General features: G+C 34.8%; 2 protein-coding genes across 4 annotated transcripts; both read left to right on the top strand.

The window, feature by feature from the left end:
* The first annotated feature begins 1695 nt into the window (after positions 1 to 1695).
* LOC137944278 (GCN5-related N-acetyltransferase 8-like) lies at positions 1696 to 2529 on the top strand. The gene has a single exon (XM_068789914.1). The coding sequence runs from the start codon at positions 1765 to 1767 to the stop codon at positions 2428 to 2430; it is 666 nt and encodes a 221-aa protein (XP_068646015.1). The 5' UTR covers positions 1696 to 1764; the 3' UTR covers positions 2431 to 2529.
* A 4750-nt stretch (positions 2530 to 7279) lies between these two features.
* LOC137944100 (hydroxyproline O-arabinosyltransferase 3-like) lies at positions 7280 to 17368 on the top strand. Of its 3 annotated transcripts, XM_068789624.1 has the most exons (10): positions 7280 to 7422; positions 7714 to 7906; positions 8529 to 9076; positions 10853 to 10920; positions 11041 to 11242; positions 11402 to 11499; positions 11601 to 11670; positions 11781 to 11852; positions 15247 to 15360; positions 16926 to 17368. In XM_068789624.1, the coding sequence occupies exons 3-10, from the start codon at positions 8663 to 8665 to the stop codon at positions 16989 to 16991; spliced, it is 1104 nt and encodes a 367-aa protein (XP_068645725.1). In that variant the 5' UTR covers positions 7280 to 7422; positions 7714 to 7906; positions 8529 to 8662; the 3' UTR covers positions 16992 to 17368. The 3 variants fall into 3 exon arrangements, with proteins under 3 accessions (XP_068645725.1, XP_068645726.1, XP_068645727.1); XM_068789625.1 differs by lacking the exon at positions 7714 to 7906; XM_068789626.1 differs by lacking the exons at positions 7280 to 7422; positions 7714 to 7906 and adding an exon at positions 8120 to 8309.
* The last annotated feature ends 901 nt before the right edge of the window (positions 17369 to 18269 follow it).

Raw genomic sequence — 18269 nt, 5'->3', positions numbered from 1 at the left:
TAAGAGAGCCAATATTTTTTTGTGTAGTTCCAGCTAATAGAGTTAGATTAGTCAAAATTTCCAAGTTTGAGTTCTTGGGCGGTTAATACCAATAGGGAATATCGATAACAAAATAATTGGTGTCAATTCTATGGTGTGTGAATTTCTACGCATTACTTTGCATGATTTATTATTTCACGCCTTAAATTTTTTTAAATTTGTAATTCTCAATTCTCTCCCCTCTTGAGAAGCCACCTAGGCCAACATAAGGGAACTTGAACTTAGAAAAACCCTATCTATTGTTTATCTCTCTTTGGCCTTCTTGGAAAAATACAAATACAAACACTTCAATTTGCCTCTCTTCTTACTTTTCTTCTAAAAATCCTTATTCCAATTGTCAAGTGTGTTCTTCTTTGTCCATTGGAAACGTAAGAAAGCTTTTAACAATTGGTATTGAACAGGTTCTTCTTAACAATTGGTATCAAAACAGTTCACTTCTCTTACAAGAGAAGATTTGGTTGAAATGAGGAACTATTTTTAGCCACAAGCTTCTTTTGCAACCTCAAATAACTAATTTGAAATTTTAACATAAATATGAAAATTAATTTAACAAGAAATAACAAGAAGATCACTTTGAATAGTCTCAAATGAAAGCAGAAACCCAACAGTTTTCATTAACCAAAAAGTGAGGGAAGATAAAATTTCCATAGAAAAGAAAACCAACCGACAAATTAGTAGCAAAAATTTATTCCACATGGCTATAAAAAAGCATAGACTTTTCACTCTTTACTTCTTTAATTTGTTTCTGAAATGCATTTTATCGAGAATGTAAAATTCAATACTTCTATTGATTTCTTAATGCATTAGCACAATCCATGACTCTGATAATATACAACTACCAATCAAGTAATGCATGCCAAGAAAAAACACTTTGCACAATTTTAGAAATTAAAAATTTCATCATCAATGGTATCATCTACCCACTTCGAAACTAAATCTAATGGTCTGGCACCTTCACATTCAATAATATAACCTTCATCAATAACCATAGCAATTTCCTCAAAAGAAAGAGAATTCCCAAGAAATTTTAATTATGCATAAATGAAATCTACTTACTTTTCTATTACAAGTGTTTGTAACTGAATACAATGTTAGGTTGTTGCTTCATCTGATTATGCATAACCAACATATCTAAGGTTGGATAAATATTTGAAGTAGATATATATGAACTCTTAAAGAATACAAGCAAGTAGTCGGAGAAATACAAATTCAATAGGGAAATAAGAAAGAATGTGAGCAAAGAGAAACAAGGAGAATGAAAGTAAAATCGGGTGAAAGGAATGGAAAATCGATTACCTGAAGATCGGTTATCTGTCAAAAGACGAATGTCTTCTATAGATGGAAGACGAAATAGTCGAAGGCCGATAAGGCAAAGTTAGTATTGCAAATGTTTCTTTCCCATTCAATGAAAATTAAGAGAATGGCAATTGTTCATATAGGGTTGAGGAAACTTGGTTTTGGGAAGGTTGAGTTTAGGTAGGTAGGGTAAAATCAAAATCATATGTATTTTTATCTCAAAATAAAAAAAATTATTATTTTGGATAATTTTAGCGAAATAATTATTTTATTAATTATTCATTGATAGTTGATAAAAAAACAAAAAAAAACAAATCCAGCTCTCTTCACCTAGGCGGCAGCCGCCAGGTGACAAACTGGTCTTTGTTACCACGCATCCGTATACATAAACCCTAAACAGCAAGCAAAGGCGACGGCACTAGAGAGCCAATGGCCACCACAACCACTCAGTCTCTAGATCAGTGCGCCGGAAAAGTGATGCACGTCAGAATCAGGCTAGCCGATGGGCAAGACGTTCCACACATCCACCGGATGATCTACCAGATGGCCGTCTTCGAGCGTCTGACGCATCTCTTCTCCGCTACGGAAAAGTCCCTTTCAGAAACTCTCTTTAACTCTCCACCCTTCAAGTCCTTCACAGTGTTCCTCCTCGAGACATCAGAAGCCCCCTTTTCCCAAAATCCCGAAGATCCGAATTTTTCCGACGTTATCCGTACTGTCAATTTGGCGAATCCCATCAACGATCGGGATGCCGAAACATTTAAATCCCGTCGAAGCCAGGATGCAGTGGTTGTTGGATTCGTTCTCTTCTTCCCCAACTATTCGTCGTTTTTGGCGAAACCCGGGTTTTATATTGAGGATATTTTTGTGAGAGAGAGTTACCGGAGGATGGGTTTTGGGCGAATGCTTCTGTCAGCGGTGGCGGCGCAGGCTGTGAAGTTGGGACTTGGGAGGGTGGAGTGGTGCGTACTGGATTGGAACATTAATGCCATCAAGTTCTATGAAGATATGGGTGCTGAGGTCTTCCAGGAGTGGAGGATTTGCAGGTTGACTGGCAAAGCACTCGAGGCTTACGACAATTCTAAACATGAGTAGCGCCACCAGCTGGTCTGGTTGGGAATCAGATTAGTGGACGTATTTTCTACTGATTTTGTGTTCTTCTCTGTTTTCTTACCTTGGATGCTATTTCACTTCTCTTGCGTTCTTCAACGATGATTCTGTAATTCAATATTTTGGCTGTCTGGATTATCACTAGTTTCCTAAGAAATATTTGCCTTCGTCGACGCTATAACCATTCAGGTTACAGTAGTTCTTACAGGGGAGTCCTCTTAAACCTCGACTTTTTCTAGACTCAACTTGAATTACCATCAATGGGAGTGATCGAGTGAGTGAGTGAGAGAGTGAGATAGGAAAGAGAGAAAACATGGGAGAAGAGAAAGCCACTCAAATGGTTGGAAATTACCAAACCCTAAATTAGGGTTTTAGCCAACAAAAAACTATTAAAACTCTCAAAGCTAGGAGGAGACTTGAAAGGCCTTCCGTAAGTCCACAATGAAGTGGAACTAATCCCCCCCACCTATTGAATCAACAACTTTCTTTGCCCGCTGGCTCACCCCTGAGGAAGATGATGGTTTAATTTTTTCTTAAAGGAAAAATTAAACCATCATAATGAGAATAATAATTTATATTTATTATTTATAAAATAATTATTTTTATTTATTTAATATATTTATTTTATAATTATTATATTAAATTAGTGATTTAATAGTCATAATTAAAATATATTTTTTAAAATAAATATTTGATAAATTGTTTTGGTTTAATTATCCCATCCCCCCCCCGTCTCTGCTTCCCTCTCCTCTCCCTCTTGACCTTCGTTGCAGAGTGCCGCCTTTGTCGGCGTTGCCCGCTGGCTCACCCATGAGGAAGATGATGGTTTAATTTTTCCTTAAAGGAAAAATTAAACCATCATAATGAGAATAATAATTTATATTTATTATTTATAAAATAATTATTTTTATTTATTTAATATATATTATTTTATAATTATTATATTAAATTAGTGATTTAATAGTCATAATTAAAATATTTTTTTAAAATAAATATTTGATAAATTGTTTTGGTTTAATTATCCCATTGCTATAATTAATTAAACCAATGGTTTTAAATTTTGTGACAATATATTATTAATTATTAATACATAAAAATATATATTATGTTATTGATAAATATATTTATTTATTTATTATATTTATTTATTATTATTATTATATTAAATTAGTGAGTTTTAATGTTAAAATATTTCTTATGTTATTACAAAATAATTTATTTATTTATTATATGCGCTTCTGTTATTTTTTTCTTTTTTTATTAATTTTTAATGATTTATTCTAGTCACACGTAATTATTGTATTAATTTATAATAAATTATAATCATTAAGTAATATAATATAGTTTTTCGTTAATTAGGATATTAACATATTTTAATACTACACGTTAAATCACTTATAAGTGTAGTAACCATGTTTATTTTGGTTAATTATCTATTTAGGTATATGTTTTATTTAAGTATATTATAAAATGTTACTCATTCTCTTGTTTATATCATACTTTTCATTTGGGAGTACTAACACTGAAATCTGTTTTTTAGTGCACTTAACTTGTCTACACTAACACCCAAGGATGAGTTGAAGTTGAATCCATTCATTTAAGTTCAATTCAATTTTTCACTTCAATTCAAGTTCATTGTGGACTAACTCCCCTAAGAGAAGTTTTCAAAAATTAAAAGGCCACAAATTTTTTTCAACAAACTTCGTTTTAGCATGAATTTTGCGAAAAACAAAAATTTCGGCCCTTTGATCACGTTCTTTCAAAATTGCAGCCACAAATAACTTTCTCAATTAAATGGATTTTATGAATTACGATAGAGAGGTTGAAACTAGATGAACTAGAACTTATCTTGGTTGGAGAAGAGATTTTTCAATCACTTATGCCGGCTAATTTGAAAACTATGCATTAAGGACTTGCATGACATGAGGTCGACCTTCCTAACTTTGTATGTGAATTTTGAGTATCTTTAGAACTTTAACCCTAGAATATTCGCTCTGATATCATGTTAGATTCTAGGGTTTAATTCATTATATTGTTTATTGGTAAGAGGAGAAAAGAGGAAAAAAAGTTGAGAGAGAGCTTTCCTCTTAGGGTTCTGATACAATTAGTTCCTCTCACTTTGATTTATATAATAAGGTCTTGAAGAAATTATAAGAATGCCCCTTCGCCTCTTAAAGAGAAAAAAATAAACATGTATAAACTTAAGAACTTAGATACAACATATTATCTCATCGAGTAAAACTATGACAATTTGAAATTGAAACATGACGAAAGTCGTACATCATGAGCCAATTTGAAGACTTAAGCGAAAAAACGTTTAATTTGCCTTTTTATTGTGATATGTTATGAAAGGGTTGAAGTTATAAACTTCAGCTTGAAGCACGGTGGAAGAAATTGAAATTACAATTTACTTTAACATCAAAGCAAGTATTTTCTCATAAAATCAAATATCTAAGAGGAGCAAGGATTTAATTGTTTCTATTGTTTCTCAATTCAATGTGAAGTCTCTCTTCTCCCATGTTTTCTCTCTTTCCTATGTCTCTTCATAAAATTGGAGTGATTGAGGCAACACACTTTTCCCTCTTCAACCACATAACCTAGTGGTTGTCAAATATAGACCTCTTCTGATAGGTCACAATTGAGAAACACTTTTTTGTTGATTTTCAGGACTCCTGGATTAGCTCAAGGAATAAAGGAGAGAATGCATGTCGGGGAGAAAATAGGAAGAAGAATGAGTATCTAATATAGATGAGTAAAATTATAATATTACACTTATGCCTCTAAAACTTAAACTAATTACATTAATGCCATCTTTATGAAATGACACCACTCTTGGATGTGTGAGCCTTCCTTGGTATGTGGGCTTGAGCCCATCGTCCAACTCTCTTGGACATGTGGGCCTTCCTTTGTTGTGTGAGCTTGAGTCCATCTTCTGTTGAAGAAAATATATGGAAAACTCTTAGATTACTCTCACAATAAGAAGCCTCACAGAACCAAAATTAATATGGTGGAGTCTTGTAAGAGTCTCACAGAAGGTGGACTCACGGAAGAGTCTCAATTTAAAGGTGTTTTAGTTATGTTAGTCTTCTATTTATGTTGAGTTGTTTAATTATGACGAGACTTATCTTTAAGTGTTAGACTTTGGGTGTAACTAGGACAATGGTATTTTAATTGTAATTGGACTCCATTACTTTCCTCTATTATAAATAGGGGCTCATGTACTAAAAATACAATAAGTTAACGAATTTTTCCTCTTTTCCAAAAATTTAATATGGTATCAAAGCAAGTTCTATGAGTTGACTCAGTCAACCCACAAAGATAATGTGATCCTTTTTTTTATCTATCATCTCTAGTAGTTTAGGTTCATATTATATTTTTTTTTCTTTTTAGTTCAAATACTCATTATTTTCATGGCATTCACACCTCTATATTGAGTTTTTCATACTAAAAAATATATATTAACGGAAAGATATTCGAGTCTACTTTACGATGGAAAACAAATTTTGTAATTTGAGTTTTCTACAAAGAGAAATCGATATTTGAAGTAGAAAATAATAGACTGCAAGAGAGGTTCGAGCAATTGCAAAAAACTTCAACTTTTGAGCCATCTTATGCCATCAAGAAAGATACTTTACATGGAAAATTATATATCCAAAGAAATATCTATGAGTCTATTTTCTTATATATTCAACCAATTCTCAATCTAATTTTTCTAGAGGGAGATATCGATCTTGGAAGAGTCAACGATCATGCTGGCCAAAGAAGAAAGAGTACTTAGTTCAACTAGATTACAAATTCCCGAAAAATGATAGAAGTGCTTATTTATCTCATAAGAAGTATATTTTATGAAGATAAGTTATACTTGGATGAAAGGTATCGAAGTCTAGTTTCAGAAGGAGAAAATTTCATGTCAATCTGATCTATATTTAAGGAGATATTCACATTGCAGTCGGTAAGGGTCAAGATATAGAATCAAGAGAATCAAGAGGTCATAAAAGATTCAAGAATGAATATTTTTATGTCAAATTAGATTTAAAATTAAATATACATGAGTCTAGTTTCTCTATCAATAAATCATTTGTGATTCTGAGCTATGTTTTTGGACACCTTGATATCAGAAGTATCAAAGGTCAGTTCTGTAAAAAATCTCTCATTTTTTCCTATTTTCTCTCTTATTATCTCTCGAGGCATTGACGTGATTTGAGTTTCCTTCTTTCTTAAAATCCAAGTTTTTTAGCCAAATTTTTCTTCTAATCAAAGTGTTTTAGTCCAACTTAATCACTCCATGATGTGCTAATTCAAGATATGTAATTTCTTGCATGAATGTTGTTTCAAGTTTTATGTTTTTGTTACTTGGTTGTATATCTTTCACATAGCTAACTCCAAAAAATTATAATTTTCTCCCAAAAAAGTTATACTTAGGTCAAATTTATTAAGTTCTACCGTTATAGCCTCCCCTAGTTTTCTATTTTTTGGGAATAATAATGATGAAATTATCATTTTTTTTTCTTGGGTAGATTTCTTGTAACGTATCTTTCTAAGTGATCTCACTCACTGAGTTCAATCATGACATGAATAAATACAACCCCACGAAAGTGATGTTTTCATGTTCTTGACGCTTCCTTTGGTTGCATTTTGTTTTCTTTGAGATATTGAACTTAATAATGTCTGTTTCCTGAAATGCAAATTAAGTCCTCGTCACTTTTCCTCTTCTCGAATTTAATCGCATGCGCACCTCGTGACTCCTCCGGACCAATTTTGCCCCCCACATATTTTCCGCTTTCAGACACATTTTTTAACGTTCGTCTGTTTTTTGTCTCTCTGGCTCCCTTCCGTTTTTCTATTACATTTACTACTCACGCACAAATCGTGTAATGCGACGAGAGCTTTAAAAAACACGTAGACCAGACAAGGCCTTGGTTTCTATTCTCTGGTTCGTAGACTTTCTGCTGCTGCTGCTTCTGCTGCAATTCCCAGGTATCCTTTTCACCTGTTCTAGATCTGCGGCTTTTTGTCTAGGAATGAGTCTTCTCTTTTGGAACACGTACAGAATTGAGTTTTTGTGGAGGAGCATTTGCAAATTCTTTTGTAGTCGCTATGGAGTCAATTTAAACTTGTCGGTTCTTGACTTTGTTTGTTTAGATCAAGGTCTTTTTGGTTGATATTTTTTTTTTATCTTAATATTGTGAACGATTCTACAGTGCCACGAAATTGAAATTTTCTTCTCACCAGTAAATTCTTGTTTGGTTTTCTTTTATTCTTGTTCAGGTTTATTTGAATATGTCGAGTCAACTCTCGTGTGCATGATTTCGAATAGATCTCCATGGATTGGGAGGATAGAAAATCTCCGTGGACTGGAATGACAAATTTAATTGCTGCGGAAATCATTCTGGCTTTGTCAAAAGATTATATCTGTCTTAACTAATGCTTCTGCGGTTCAAGTTTCCTCTCAATCTTTCTCGTAAATCCTTCTTTTATTTCTTGAATTCTTGCAATGTTGCATGCGTTCGTTTTGGTGAAATTCTTCTCACCATAAATGCTTGTTTGCTTTTCTGTTATTCTTGTTCAGGTTTCTTTTATTTCTTGAATTCTTGCAATGTTGCATGTTTTCGTTTTGGTGAAATTCGTTTCAGCATAAATGCTTGTTTGATTTTCTGTTATTCTTGTTCAGGTTTATTTGAGCATGTCAAGCCAACTCTCGTTTGCATGATTTCGAATAGATCTCCATGGATTGGGAGGATAAAAAATCTCCATGGATTGGAATGAAAATTTTAATTGCTGCAGAAATTATTCTGGCTTTGTCAAAAGATTATATCTGTCTTAATTAATGTTTCTGCGGTTCAAGTTTCCTCTCAATATTTCTTGTAAATCTTTCTTTTATTACTTGAATTCTTGCAATGTTGCATGCATTCGTTTTGGTGAAATTCTTTAGTATGTTGCTGTGATTTAATCTCTTCTCAGTTCATTCTTTACAATTGCAATTCCAGATCGTAATGAGGTTCTTTTTACTGAGTACATTTCTTGTGATTTTGGATTTTTCAGTTTAGTTTAACTAGTTGTTTTTTGCAATTAATGTGGTTCAGGAGCAATTCTTCTGTGGATTTCTCTGGAGCAAAGTTTTTCTTATTGTTGAAGCAATTCAATTCTCCTTGGAAGATCATAATATCTGAAGTGGGTGTAAATCATTAAAAGACAGCAAATTTGTGAAAATCTGTAAATGTTCGGAAGAAAGAGCATGAGCCGGGCCTCTCTCTTTCTGGTTCTTTTGGCTCTAGGATTTTTCTTGGCAACCTATAACTTGCTAACCCTGGTGTTACAAAATAGAAACAACTTCTCAGGCAGCGAAACTTTAGAAAATTCTTTCTCCTCTGATCCAGTAGTACAGATGCCAGATCATGTGAAGAAAACGGAGAAGGACAAAATGCTATTTCATGTGGCTCTCACTGCAACTGATGCTCCATATAGTAAATGGCAGTGTCGTATAATGTACTATTGGTATAAGAAGGTTAAGAACATGCCAGGGTCAGAGATGGGAGGATTTACACGGGTGCTCCATTCAGGAAATCCTGATAATCTAATGGATGAAATTCCAACTTTTGTTGTGGATCCTCTTCCTGCAGGACTTGACCGGGTTAGTATTTTGTCCTTTCAAACAGTGGTCTTGTTTGACTTCTGATAAAATGTTTTTATTTTGATTTTGTTCCTCTACTTTAAAATCGGTTTGACACCTAATCTAAGGATTAAACCTGTACTGGATTCAAGCATGAGTTTCCATACTTGACCACAGTGTGCATATGGAAAAGGGTTATGTTCTCAATTTTTCATGAAGAGAAGGAAATACAAAATAATTTTGAGTAGGTTGGGCTTTTTCTTTTTAAATTTAAATTTTAATGCCTTTAATAGTTAAATATACTCTGTAATATCTGTAACTTCAGGAGCGTTTGTTATCACAAAAGAATGCAAGAGCAAAAATTGTCTACTCTGTTTATGAGGAAAAACATGTTGTTACTCATACAAATAGGTATCACTGTCTGGTATACCAAGCTCATGTTATTGGGGTTGTGGATTGATTATATGATTTAAATGAATGACATTGTTCAAGTTTGGCGCCAGTGATACTGAACCTGAGAATTCACATGTCCCCTCACACCCTCCTTAGTATTTGTGATAAAAGGCCCAATGCAATGAAATTGAGGCCCTTATTTTTCATATAACCGGTACTCATAGGTTGCTCATGTTAGGCTAACTTATATAGTTATTGCTCAGTTCGGTATTGTTCAAATAATGGTTGGTTGGAGTGAACGTCTGTGTATCTCTAGTTTAGATGATTAGTTTGTAACATCCTACCATGCATGGCTGGGTGTTCTTGTAAAGAATTTTTCGTAATTAAAATTTTCTTGGCTCATATTTGACTTATATGTTTTGAACCATTTCAATAACTTGATATGCTAATGAATGATTTATATCTTGTTTACATTATTTTGAGATTTCATTTGGTGAAAAATACACTTGGCTTATTTTTGTTGAAGGTGATCTAGGTCAGTCTCAAAATAACTACTCAGTCATTAGTAGTCTTTTCTCAACTAATAACCACAAGATTTTTCCCAACGTTAACCTATGTGGTATTATTCCTACTAGCACACCTTTCATCTAGGTCTAAACAAGCGAACAGTGAGCTTGACCATGGACAACTCAAATGAGGTAAAAATTAAAGGGGGCACGGATTAGGCCCAATGGCATACATCTTGCTTTCTTATAATGTTATATTGGATCCAAGTCCATCCCCAAATGACTAGCTGAAGTTAAGAAATGACTAGCCTAAACCCTAAACCGTGATTTTTCTAATATTGGATCGTGTGGGACTATTTCTACTACTCTCCCCACTTGTGGGCCATCCTTTTCGCTATTAAAATTGGATGGATTTTGGTTGAAGGGCCAGTGGCCCATGTATCCTCTTCCAAGCTGAAGTTAAGAATAGGTTGTAAATTAGCGTCTTTGTACATCAGTAAATTGGATGTGCATTTGGAACCAAAATTTGACAAACCTCAATCATCCATAGATAGGTACCCCTTGATTACTAGGATTCTTTAAAAGCTAAATTATGCCGAGCATTGTCCACAGATACTTAATATATTTGTAAAGCCTTTGGCCCCAGCATTCTGAGTTTCTTGATGGCCATGTTTAGTTGGAACGTGGATTGCCGCATAGCAGTTTATACTCCTACATTTACCCTGTCAAGTGGAATGGATTATGTATGCAAGTCCGTTTTATGGTTGCAAAAGATATTGATCACTGTACAGCCTTTTGCTTGTTTGTATTTTTACCAAGCAAGGATTTTGGAGCAGTAATTATGTATACTCGTTGCACTCCTACCACTTAGTTTTAAGTATTTGGATGTTTTTTTCAGGGCTATATTGTTTTGAACCGACCATGGGCTTTTGTGCAGTGGTTGGAAAAAGCAACCATCGAGGAGGAGTAAGTTTAAATCTTCCACTTGTTCAGTCCTTTCTCCATTCCTTTTTCCTTTTTACTCTTACTTTCTCTTTCCTCCCTCTCTGTAATAATTTAAACTGTTCGATATGATGAACAATGCAGCTATATACTTATGGCAGAGCCAGATCACATTTTCGTGCATCCTCTTCCCAATTTAGCACGTGGAGACTACCCGGCAGGATATCCCTTTTTCTATATTAAGCCTACTGAACATGAGAGTGTCATAAGAAAGTTCTACCCAGAAGACATGGGTCCTGTGACGAATATCGATCCGATTGGCAATTCTCCAGTTATCATGAAAAAGGTAATATATTCCTGGAATTGGATCTTTTGAAAGATGGTCAAATTGTTCTAATAACTGATATGCCAGAAGATTCTAGTATCATTTTACCTTGCTTTTATCTATAGTTTAGAATGTTATGTTTGTTTTACCTTTATTCTATGAATGAATTGCTTATTTCAGAGCCAGCTAGAGAAAATTGCACCAACGTGGATGAATGTTTCATTGAGGATGAAAGATGACCCAGAGACTGATAAAGCCTTTGGATGGGTGTTAGAAATGTGAGGCCAGTAATAGAATAAGTTTAAGCATTTCTCTGAGTATTTTAATCTCCATATTTTTTCATTTCTGTGTTCCATTTGTTGTTTACTTTTTGAATTAGGTATGGATATGCTGTTGCATCTGCTTTGCATGGAGTGCAACACATACTTCGGAAGGATTTCATGATACAGGTGAGTTAGCAACTGTAGACCGGCCTTTCCCTTTTTAACAAAATAAAACAAAGTGCTGTCTTTTGGTTATGTATCAGTTGCTAAGTAGACTTTCATTTGCTTGATTTCAGCCTCCTTGGGATCTTGAAATTGGGAAAAATTTCATAATCCATTACACGTATGGATGTGACTATTCACTAAAGGTAATAACATATGGAAATATCTTGGTCAAGACTGTCTAAATACGAAGAGTTACCTTCATTCTTCTTTTGTTATTTTCGTTGATTTTATGGTGATCTTAAGTATGCATACTCTTGTGTCAATTGGAATAATAGTTTGTGGTCAAGGTTATACGATGGGCAGCTCTAACCAAACTTGCTGGGAACTTCTTTCAGTAACATACATATGATGCTAGAGGGGACAAGTACCACTATGCTTTGAGAATGTTTGTTAACCACTACTGTGATTACTTTTTCTGTATTGTAGTGCCACCATTTTGATTTTGATTTTGATTTTAGATATTATTAGCAAAACTGCAGATGGTGTCCCCAAGGGGGAAATACTCCAAGAGGAAAGAGGAGAAAAAATAGTGAGAAGAAGAAAATATCCAGGAAATACACGCACCCATAAAACAGAAAAAGTAAAAGCTAGGTGACTTCCCACTCCTAGCACGAGAGTCAGCCAAGGGATTATGTTTGTGCTGTGCTGCCAATGGTGATTCACTGTATTGGGGTTTTTTTTGTTTGAGATTTATGAATAGGCATTATGAAAAGTATGAAAATTTGAAGTCCCACGTTTGTTTGAACTAGGTATAAACAACCAATCAAGTAAAAGTAAGGTTTTAATGGAAAAGAAGCTCGACTTTTGTACCTGGGACCGTTTGGTGGTGGTGGGTGTTTTGGGATTGATCATGACAAGTTTTTGTGTTTCTTTCTGCCTCTTTTAGGATTTGTGATTCAACTAAAGCTGAGCTTCAGGGCTTTGCGTTGTGGTTTGAGATCAGCAAATTTTGTGGCCAAGCAGGGAGCTTCCTTGTAATCTCTTGTTGTTAAGGGTTAGCTCCCCCCTTTTTTTGTTTCCTTTGGTTCTTTCTCTTAATAAAATCACCTTTCATAAAAAAAAAAGCCTTAGCTTAGTTAAAAAAATTATCAAAACCCTCGCTTTCCCAATGCCTTGGTAAACACATCACCAAGTTGATCAACAGATGTAACATACGGTGTAACCACTGCACTACTCCTCAAAGCATCATGATTGAAGTGGAAATCTATCTCAATATGTTTGACTCTTTCATGAAGCTGAAGATTACTAGTAATGAAGATGACAACTTAGTTGTCATTGTTGTAAAGAATAGTCCTACACAGAAAGACGAGTAGAAAACTCTTGGGTTTATTAGTTGGGAAAGAGATTTCCTAACTTGGCTAGTAACTAAACTTCACAAGGTGTCAAAGCTAGGTTCTCAAACATGGTCCTCAACCCAAAATTGTCTACATGTAGGAGCCACAAAAAAGAGTCCACCCGTGATGCAAAGTGTTGAAAAGAGCCACACATGGAAAACTAGGTAGAAAAATGGTAGGTTTATTAGTTGGGAAAGGGACTTCCTAATTGTTGACTTTTAGAGAGGAAGCGTGGAAGATTGAAGAGAAGAGAGGAGTGGAGAAGAAACGTGAGAGAGAGAGAGGATAAAGAGAGACATATGGTATTGATTTGAGAGAATAATGAAAGTGAACAATGAGAGGGATGTCTTGCTCTCTTTCATCATGTCCTTTTATAATGAAATACAACTTGAATGCTACTAAAAATAAACTCTCCCAAAGTTCCAGTTACACCAAAGAATACCATTATATCTAATCACGATAAATTATAATAAAGAAACAAAAACTAAGAAAATATGGATGACATCTTCCTCCCAAACATGCTCCATGTAGAGTCTTCTTCTCCTTTTTTGATGAACTTCACGGTCTCCTCAATGGGCTCTGAGTATTCCGGGACCACTACAGTGGTCCCATTCACATCGAGGGGGATCCCAAGGTGGCGATTGGTTGGTGCGTGAGATCGTCCGCTCCTCCCTAGCGTCATTGGGGCTCTTTTTATGAGATTATGGAGATTGTTAGTATTTTTTATTGTATTTTGTCTCACATCCCGAGATTTGCTAATTCCGTGGCCGATGTTTTGGCCAAGCAGGGAGCCTCCTATCAATCTCTTGTTGTTAGGGGTTCGCTCCCCTGAGGTTGTGTTCTTCTTTTCTCTCTCTTAATAAAATCGCCTTTCATAAAAAAAAAAAGTGTTCCGAAGAAGATGTCTAAGCCCCGAAGTGTCAATCTATCATTGTGCCTTTTCTGAAAAAAAAAGAGTCAATTTATAACAAACCACTCTAACTAGGGTTCTATAAGATCAACAAGCCTGTTTCCTTCCAAATGAAGCTCAAAACCATTGTTCACAAGCATTCTGAAATGGTGCTCGAAATGTCAAGGAGCCTTTCTAGAAAGCCCACAAGAAGTTTCACTCAAGTATGAAGTGATGAAAGTTGCTAGAAGCTTCAATTTTTCCGAACTCACAAGGATGTTTCCTAGTTTGGATTGTTTCCAAATAAAAGGTTATCAATGGCTCATTAGGTGACCAAATCAAGTAAAACCTTTTCTTTTAGTTAGATTACTAAATTTAAAATCTAATAATGTGCATAGGCATAATATTTGACCAATTCATGTGGCCTCAGCAGTAGTTGAATTTACTGTAAAATATTAATTTCCTGTTTGATGCTTTTTGAGTGAGGCACATCCAAATTTGAGTTGTTCATGGAACTTTTGCCATGTCGATGCAAATCCTCTTAGGATGTGGAGAAGGTGATCTCTTGTTTCATCCTGTCCTTGAAGAAGTTTCTCAGCATGTAGCCTTTTCAAGTTCTCCAGATCTCGAACATTATGTACTCTATTCAAAACCAAGTAGTTGCAGCTGTGTTTTTTCTTTTGATATGGGGATCCTTTGGAGTGTCCCCTTGATCCATCCCACTTTTATTTCTTTTTTTTTTTTACCCATAGCATCCCCTTGTTGAGGATTTTTTACTCTTTTGCTTTCTTTGAGCAGCAGTTGATTGGTTGAGGTTTTGCATCAGAAATAGAAAGATTACCAGTGGATAGCCATTAGGCGGACTTGTCTCCCATGCCCATGAAGGAGAACATCTTTGGAGATCTACTTAGGTTAAAAAGAAAGACAGGAAAGAAATTATTGTATGGGGGGAGGGTTAGAACGTGTAACTTGATTTTGTCAAGACGAGAAACTGTAGTGAAATTGTTTTAGATGTACCATAGGAGGAAATTGAATAAGTGGTTTGAGAGTGAGAGCTCGTTTATTTTGTTTTATTGCTGCCAGAGGCCAAAGGTCACCAGAGACTTAGGCAAGGAACCAGGACCAAACAGCATCCATTGTGTACATATAACTAATTAAAGTATCTCTCCTATGGTAAGCTGCAACCTGGTTTATGCTATGTGCATGAGTCCCTTTCTGTCACCTTTGCATTAATTTCTTGTTCTTCCTTGTTCTGATTTATATTATACTTTTTCTATTGGTTTCTGTGGTAAACTAAGTTTCATATTTATTCAGGGTGAGCTAACATATGGCAAAATTGGGGAGTGGCGATTTGATAAACGATCATATCTTCGTGGGCCTCTACCTAGAAACCTCCCGCTGCCACCTCCCAAAGTCCCAGAAAGTGTGGTATGTATGAAGTCTTTTATTTTTTTTATCCAATAATACTAGTATTTTACTAGCAAAACATTAATAAAACTACATTGAGCGACTGTTAGAAATCTGTTTTGTTTGACAAATGAGATCTTGTATGAATCAGGAAATCTGTTTTCTTCATGTTGTTGCTTCAATTAGATACCTTATGTGATCTGCGTCATGGTTGGTTGTTTATTTTTTAGCCAAAAGTGCACAGATTATGAATATTTAATTTTTAATGTAAAAGAAAAGTGCAATTGTATCACATGGATTGGGAGTTTCTCACTAATGAAATAGGAAATCACTTTGTTCATATCTTCTTTGGATCTGTGTCTATTCCCATTAGTGTATGAGACTTCAGGCTCATCATTGTGCCTCTCCAATATCCAACTGGTTTGCTGAATCCCTCAAACTTGATTATCTCCCACCTTACTCTTTCATTGACGATCTGAAATGCCTCTTCCACTTTCACACCTGAGAGGAAAAAGTTGCAGCACTACAAGTCCCTCCAGCCTTGGATCACCGCTTCTATAAGATCAATGAATGGGAACTGCTCTCCCCTAACTGTGCCATTGAACAATTTATCAACATTTGTGGTGTACCTGCTGAACTTTGGCAAGACCAGGGTCCTTTTCGTCACAATTGAACGTCGGTTCTCCATCTCAGCCTTATTCAATTTTTTGAATGGCTTCACTGGTGGAGCGGAATGGCAAGGTTGTGGCTAAGGGCATGATGGTAGAAGTCATAGTGGAGGGAAGGGAGAGCTAGATATACCCGGATAATATAGGAAGCGGCCCTGGGAATCCATGAGTTTGTGCTCCTACATCCTGGCTAAGCAGATCATGTCCAGAAGTGAAGGCAGGTTTTCTAGTGAGGATCTGGAATCCTCAATCATCCACTTCTTTCTCTTTTTAGTAGGGTTAACTAACACTTTTACATAATGGTAAAAATGCCCCTATGAAGCTGGGCGTGAGCCCTTGACTGTGTTTGGGGGGACATTTTACAAAAAAGGCTCCTTAACCTTCTTCAACCTTATTAAAACCAGAAAAAAAGGCTACTAACATGAAGGACTGACCTCCCAGACCATTTCATCTTTACCATGTCCTTTTAAAACAATGTGTATCAAGAAGAGAGAGATTAGTTTCCTCTAAAGATGAGAAATACAGTTATGAGTGTTAATTATTATTTGTTTTTTTCTCACCTTTATGTTCAGAGAAGCTTAGAAAGGGTAAATTGCGAGCTGTGCAGGGAGAATAGGCTATTTAAGCAAGATGCACCACTATTCTTGTGACTTTTCATTATTCAGTAAATAGCTTGTAATAATTATATGATTACAGGTTTTCCATCAATTGTTCTGTTCTCTGCTATTTAAAATTTATAATAAATTTTCATGAGCTGGTTTATTTCCAAAGCATTTGTCATTTTTGGGCACTCGATGCCATTCATATTTTGCAAATCAAATGGAAATTTGTAGTGGTAGCCCTGCTGTTTCAAGTATTCATCCTTTTTATTTTCTGGTTGGATCCACCATAAGAGAGAATTTGTTTCTTATTGGACAGGTCACACTTGTGAAGATGGTTAATGAAGCCACGGCTAATATTCCTAATTGGGATGATGAAAGATAGTGGGAGGTGAAAAATGTAGATGCCGATATCATTTGGAAATTTTCCATAATAGATTCATCAACAGATAGTCCTTGTGTGAATGAACCACAGGTTAACAGCTTCCAGGAGGTAAAATGGGGATGGAATTTAGGGGAGGAAAATTTGGTTTTTGAATTTGGTTTTTGGTGACTGTCATCCAAATAAGGGGCTCGGCCCTCTTTATCTCTATGAAGTCAAGTTAGCTCAGATGATTCATTTTTCTACTTCAATGGAGGTTTGTACAGTATGTGAGACTATTGAAAATTTAGAGTTTAGTCAGATCTAAACAGTAGTTACAACACAATTGACAAATACAAATACCAGAATTTGAATAGATCAGCTTATCCTTTTGTTTCTTATTACTGTTTGCTAAGTTATTTTACGGCCTTCAGGATATTGAAGAATGTTGGTTTCAATGTCAACGTCCTGCTGAACGTATCTCGTTGAGAGGCTTGCATAAATAAGTTAGGTTCTAACTATGCGTAGGCAGTACAATTTTACTAGAAATTTGATGTAATGCTTTTTCTAACAATTATGCTCCGTTAGTGCTTTCTCTAGGACATGTTGGACACCGATTTCTAATTTAAAATGTATTTTCTTTCTTGAAAAAAAATATTTTCCTCGAAAATAAGGTAATTTTTCAGTGTTCTCAAGTACCACCTGTTAAAGAATAATTAATATACTGTTTCAACTTTCATTTGATAGATGGTTAAAGAATAATTAATATACAACTGTCAACTCTACAAAAGGCCAGGAAAATATAACTAATTGATGCTATTATATGTTTTTCATAAATTTATTTTATTAACTATTGTTCGTAGGTTGACTTAATAGGTAAATTAATTTTATTTTGATAAAACTTTGAATTAAATAGCATGAATTTGAATTTTGTTACAACAAAGTAAGTTCATAGTTACCTAGTATGATTATTTATACACAATAATAATAATAATCATAAGATTTTTAATCAATTTAATTAAAAATTAAGAAATAATAAAATTAAAAAAAATAACTAAGAAGAAGTGAAAAGAAGAGATAAGTTATTTATGCAAGCCTTTCAGTGAGATAAGTTCAGTAGGACATTGACATTGAAACCAACACTCTTCAATATCTTGAAGGCCATTAACTTTGCAAGCAGTAATAAGAAACAATAGGCTAAGTTGATCTATTAAAATTCAGGTATTTGTATTTGTCAAATGTGTTGTAACTACTGTGTAGACTTGACTAAACTCTAAATTTCCAAAAATCTCACATATTGTA

Source organism: Aristolochia californica, unplaced genomic scaffold (genome assembly GCF_029961685.1).
Source record: "Aristolochia californica isolate CCGP_79_NKW_82.1479 unplaced genomic scaffold, dmAriCali1.0.hap1 SCAF_11, whole genome shotgun sequence".
NCBI classification, from domain to species: Eukaryota; Viridiplantae; Streptophyta; class Magnoliopsida; order Piperales; family Aristolochiaceae; genus Aristolochia; species Aristolochia californica.
This window is presented reverse-complemented; position numbering and strand designations above follow the sequence as displayed.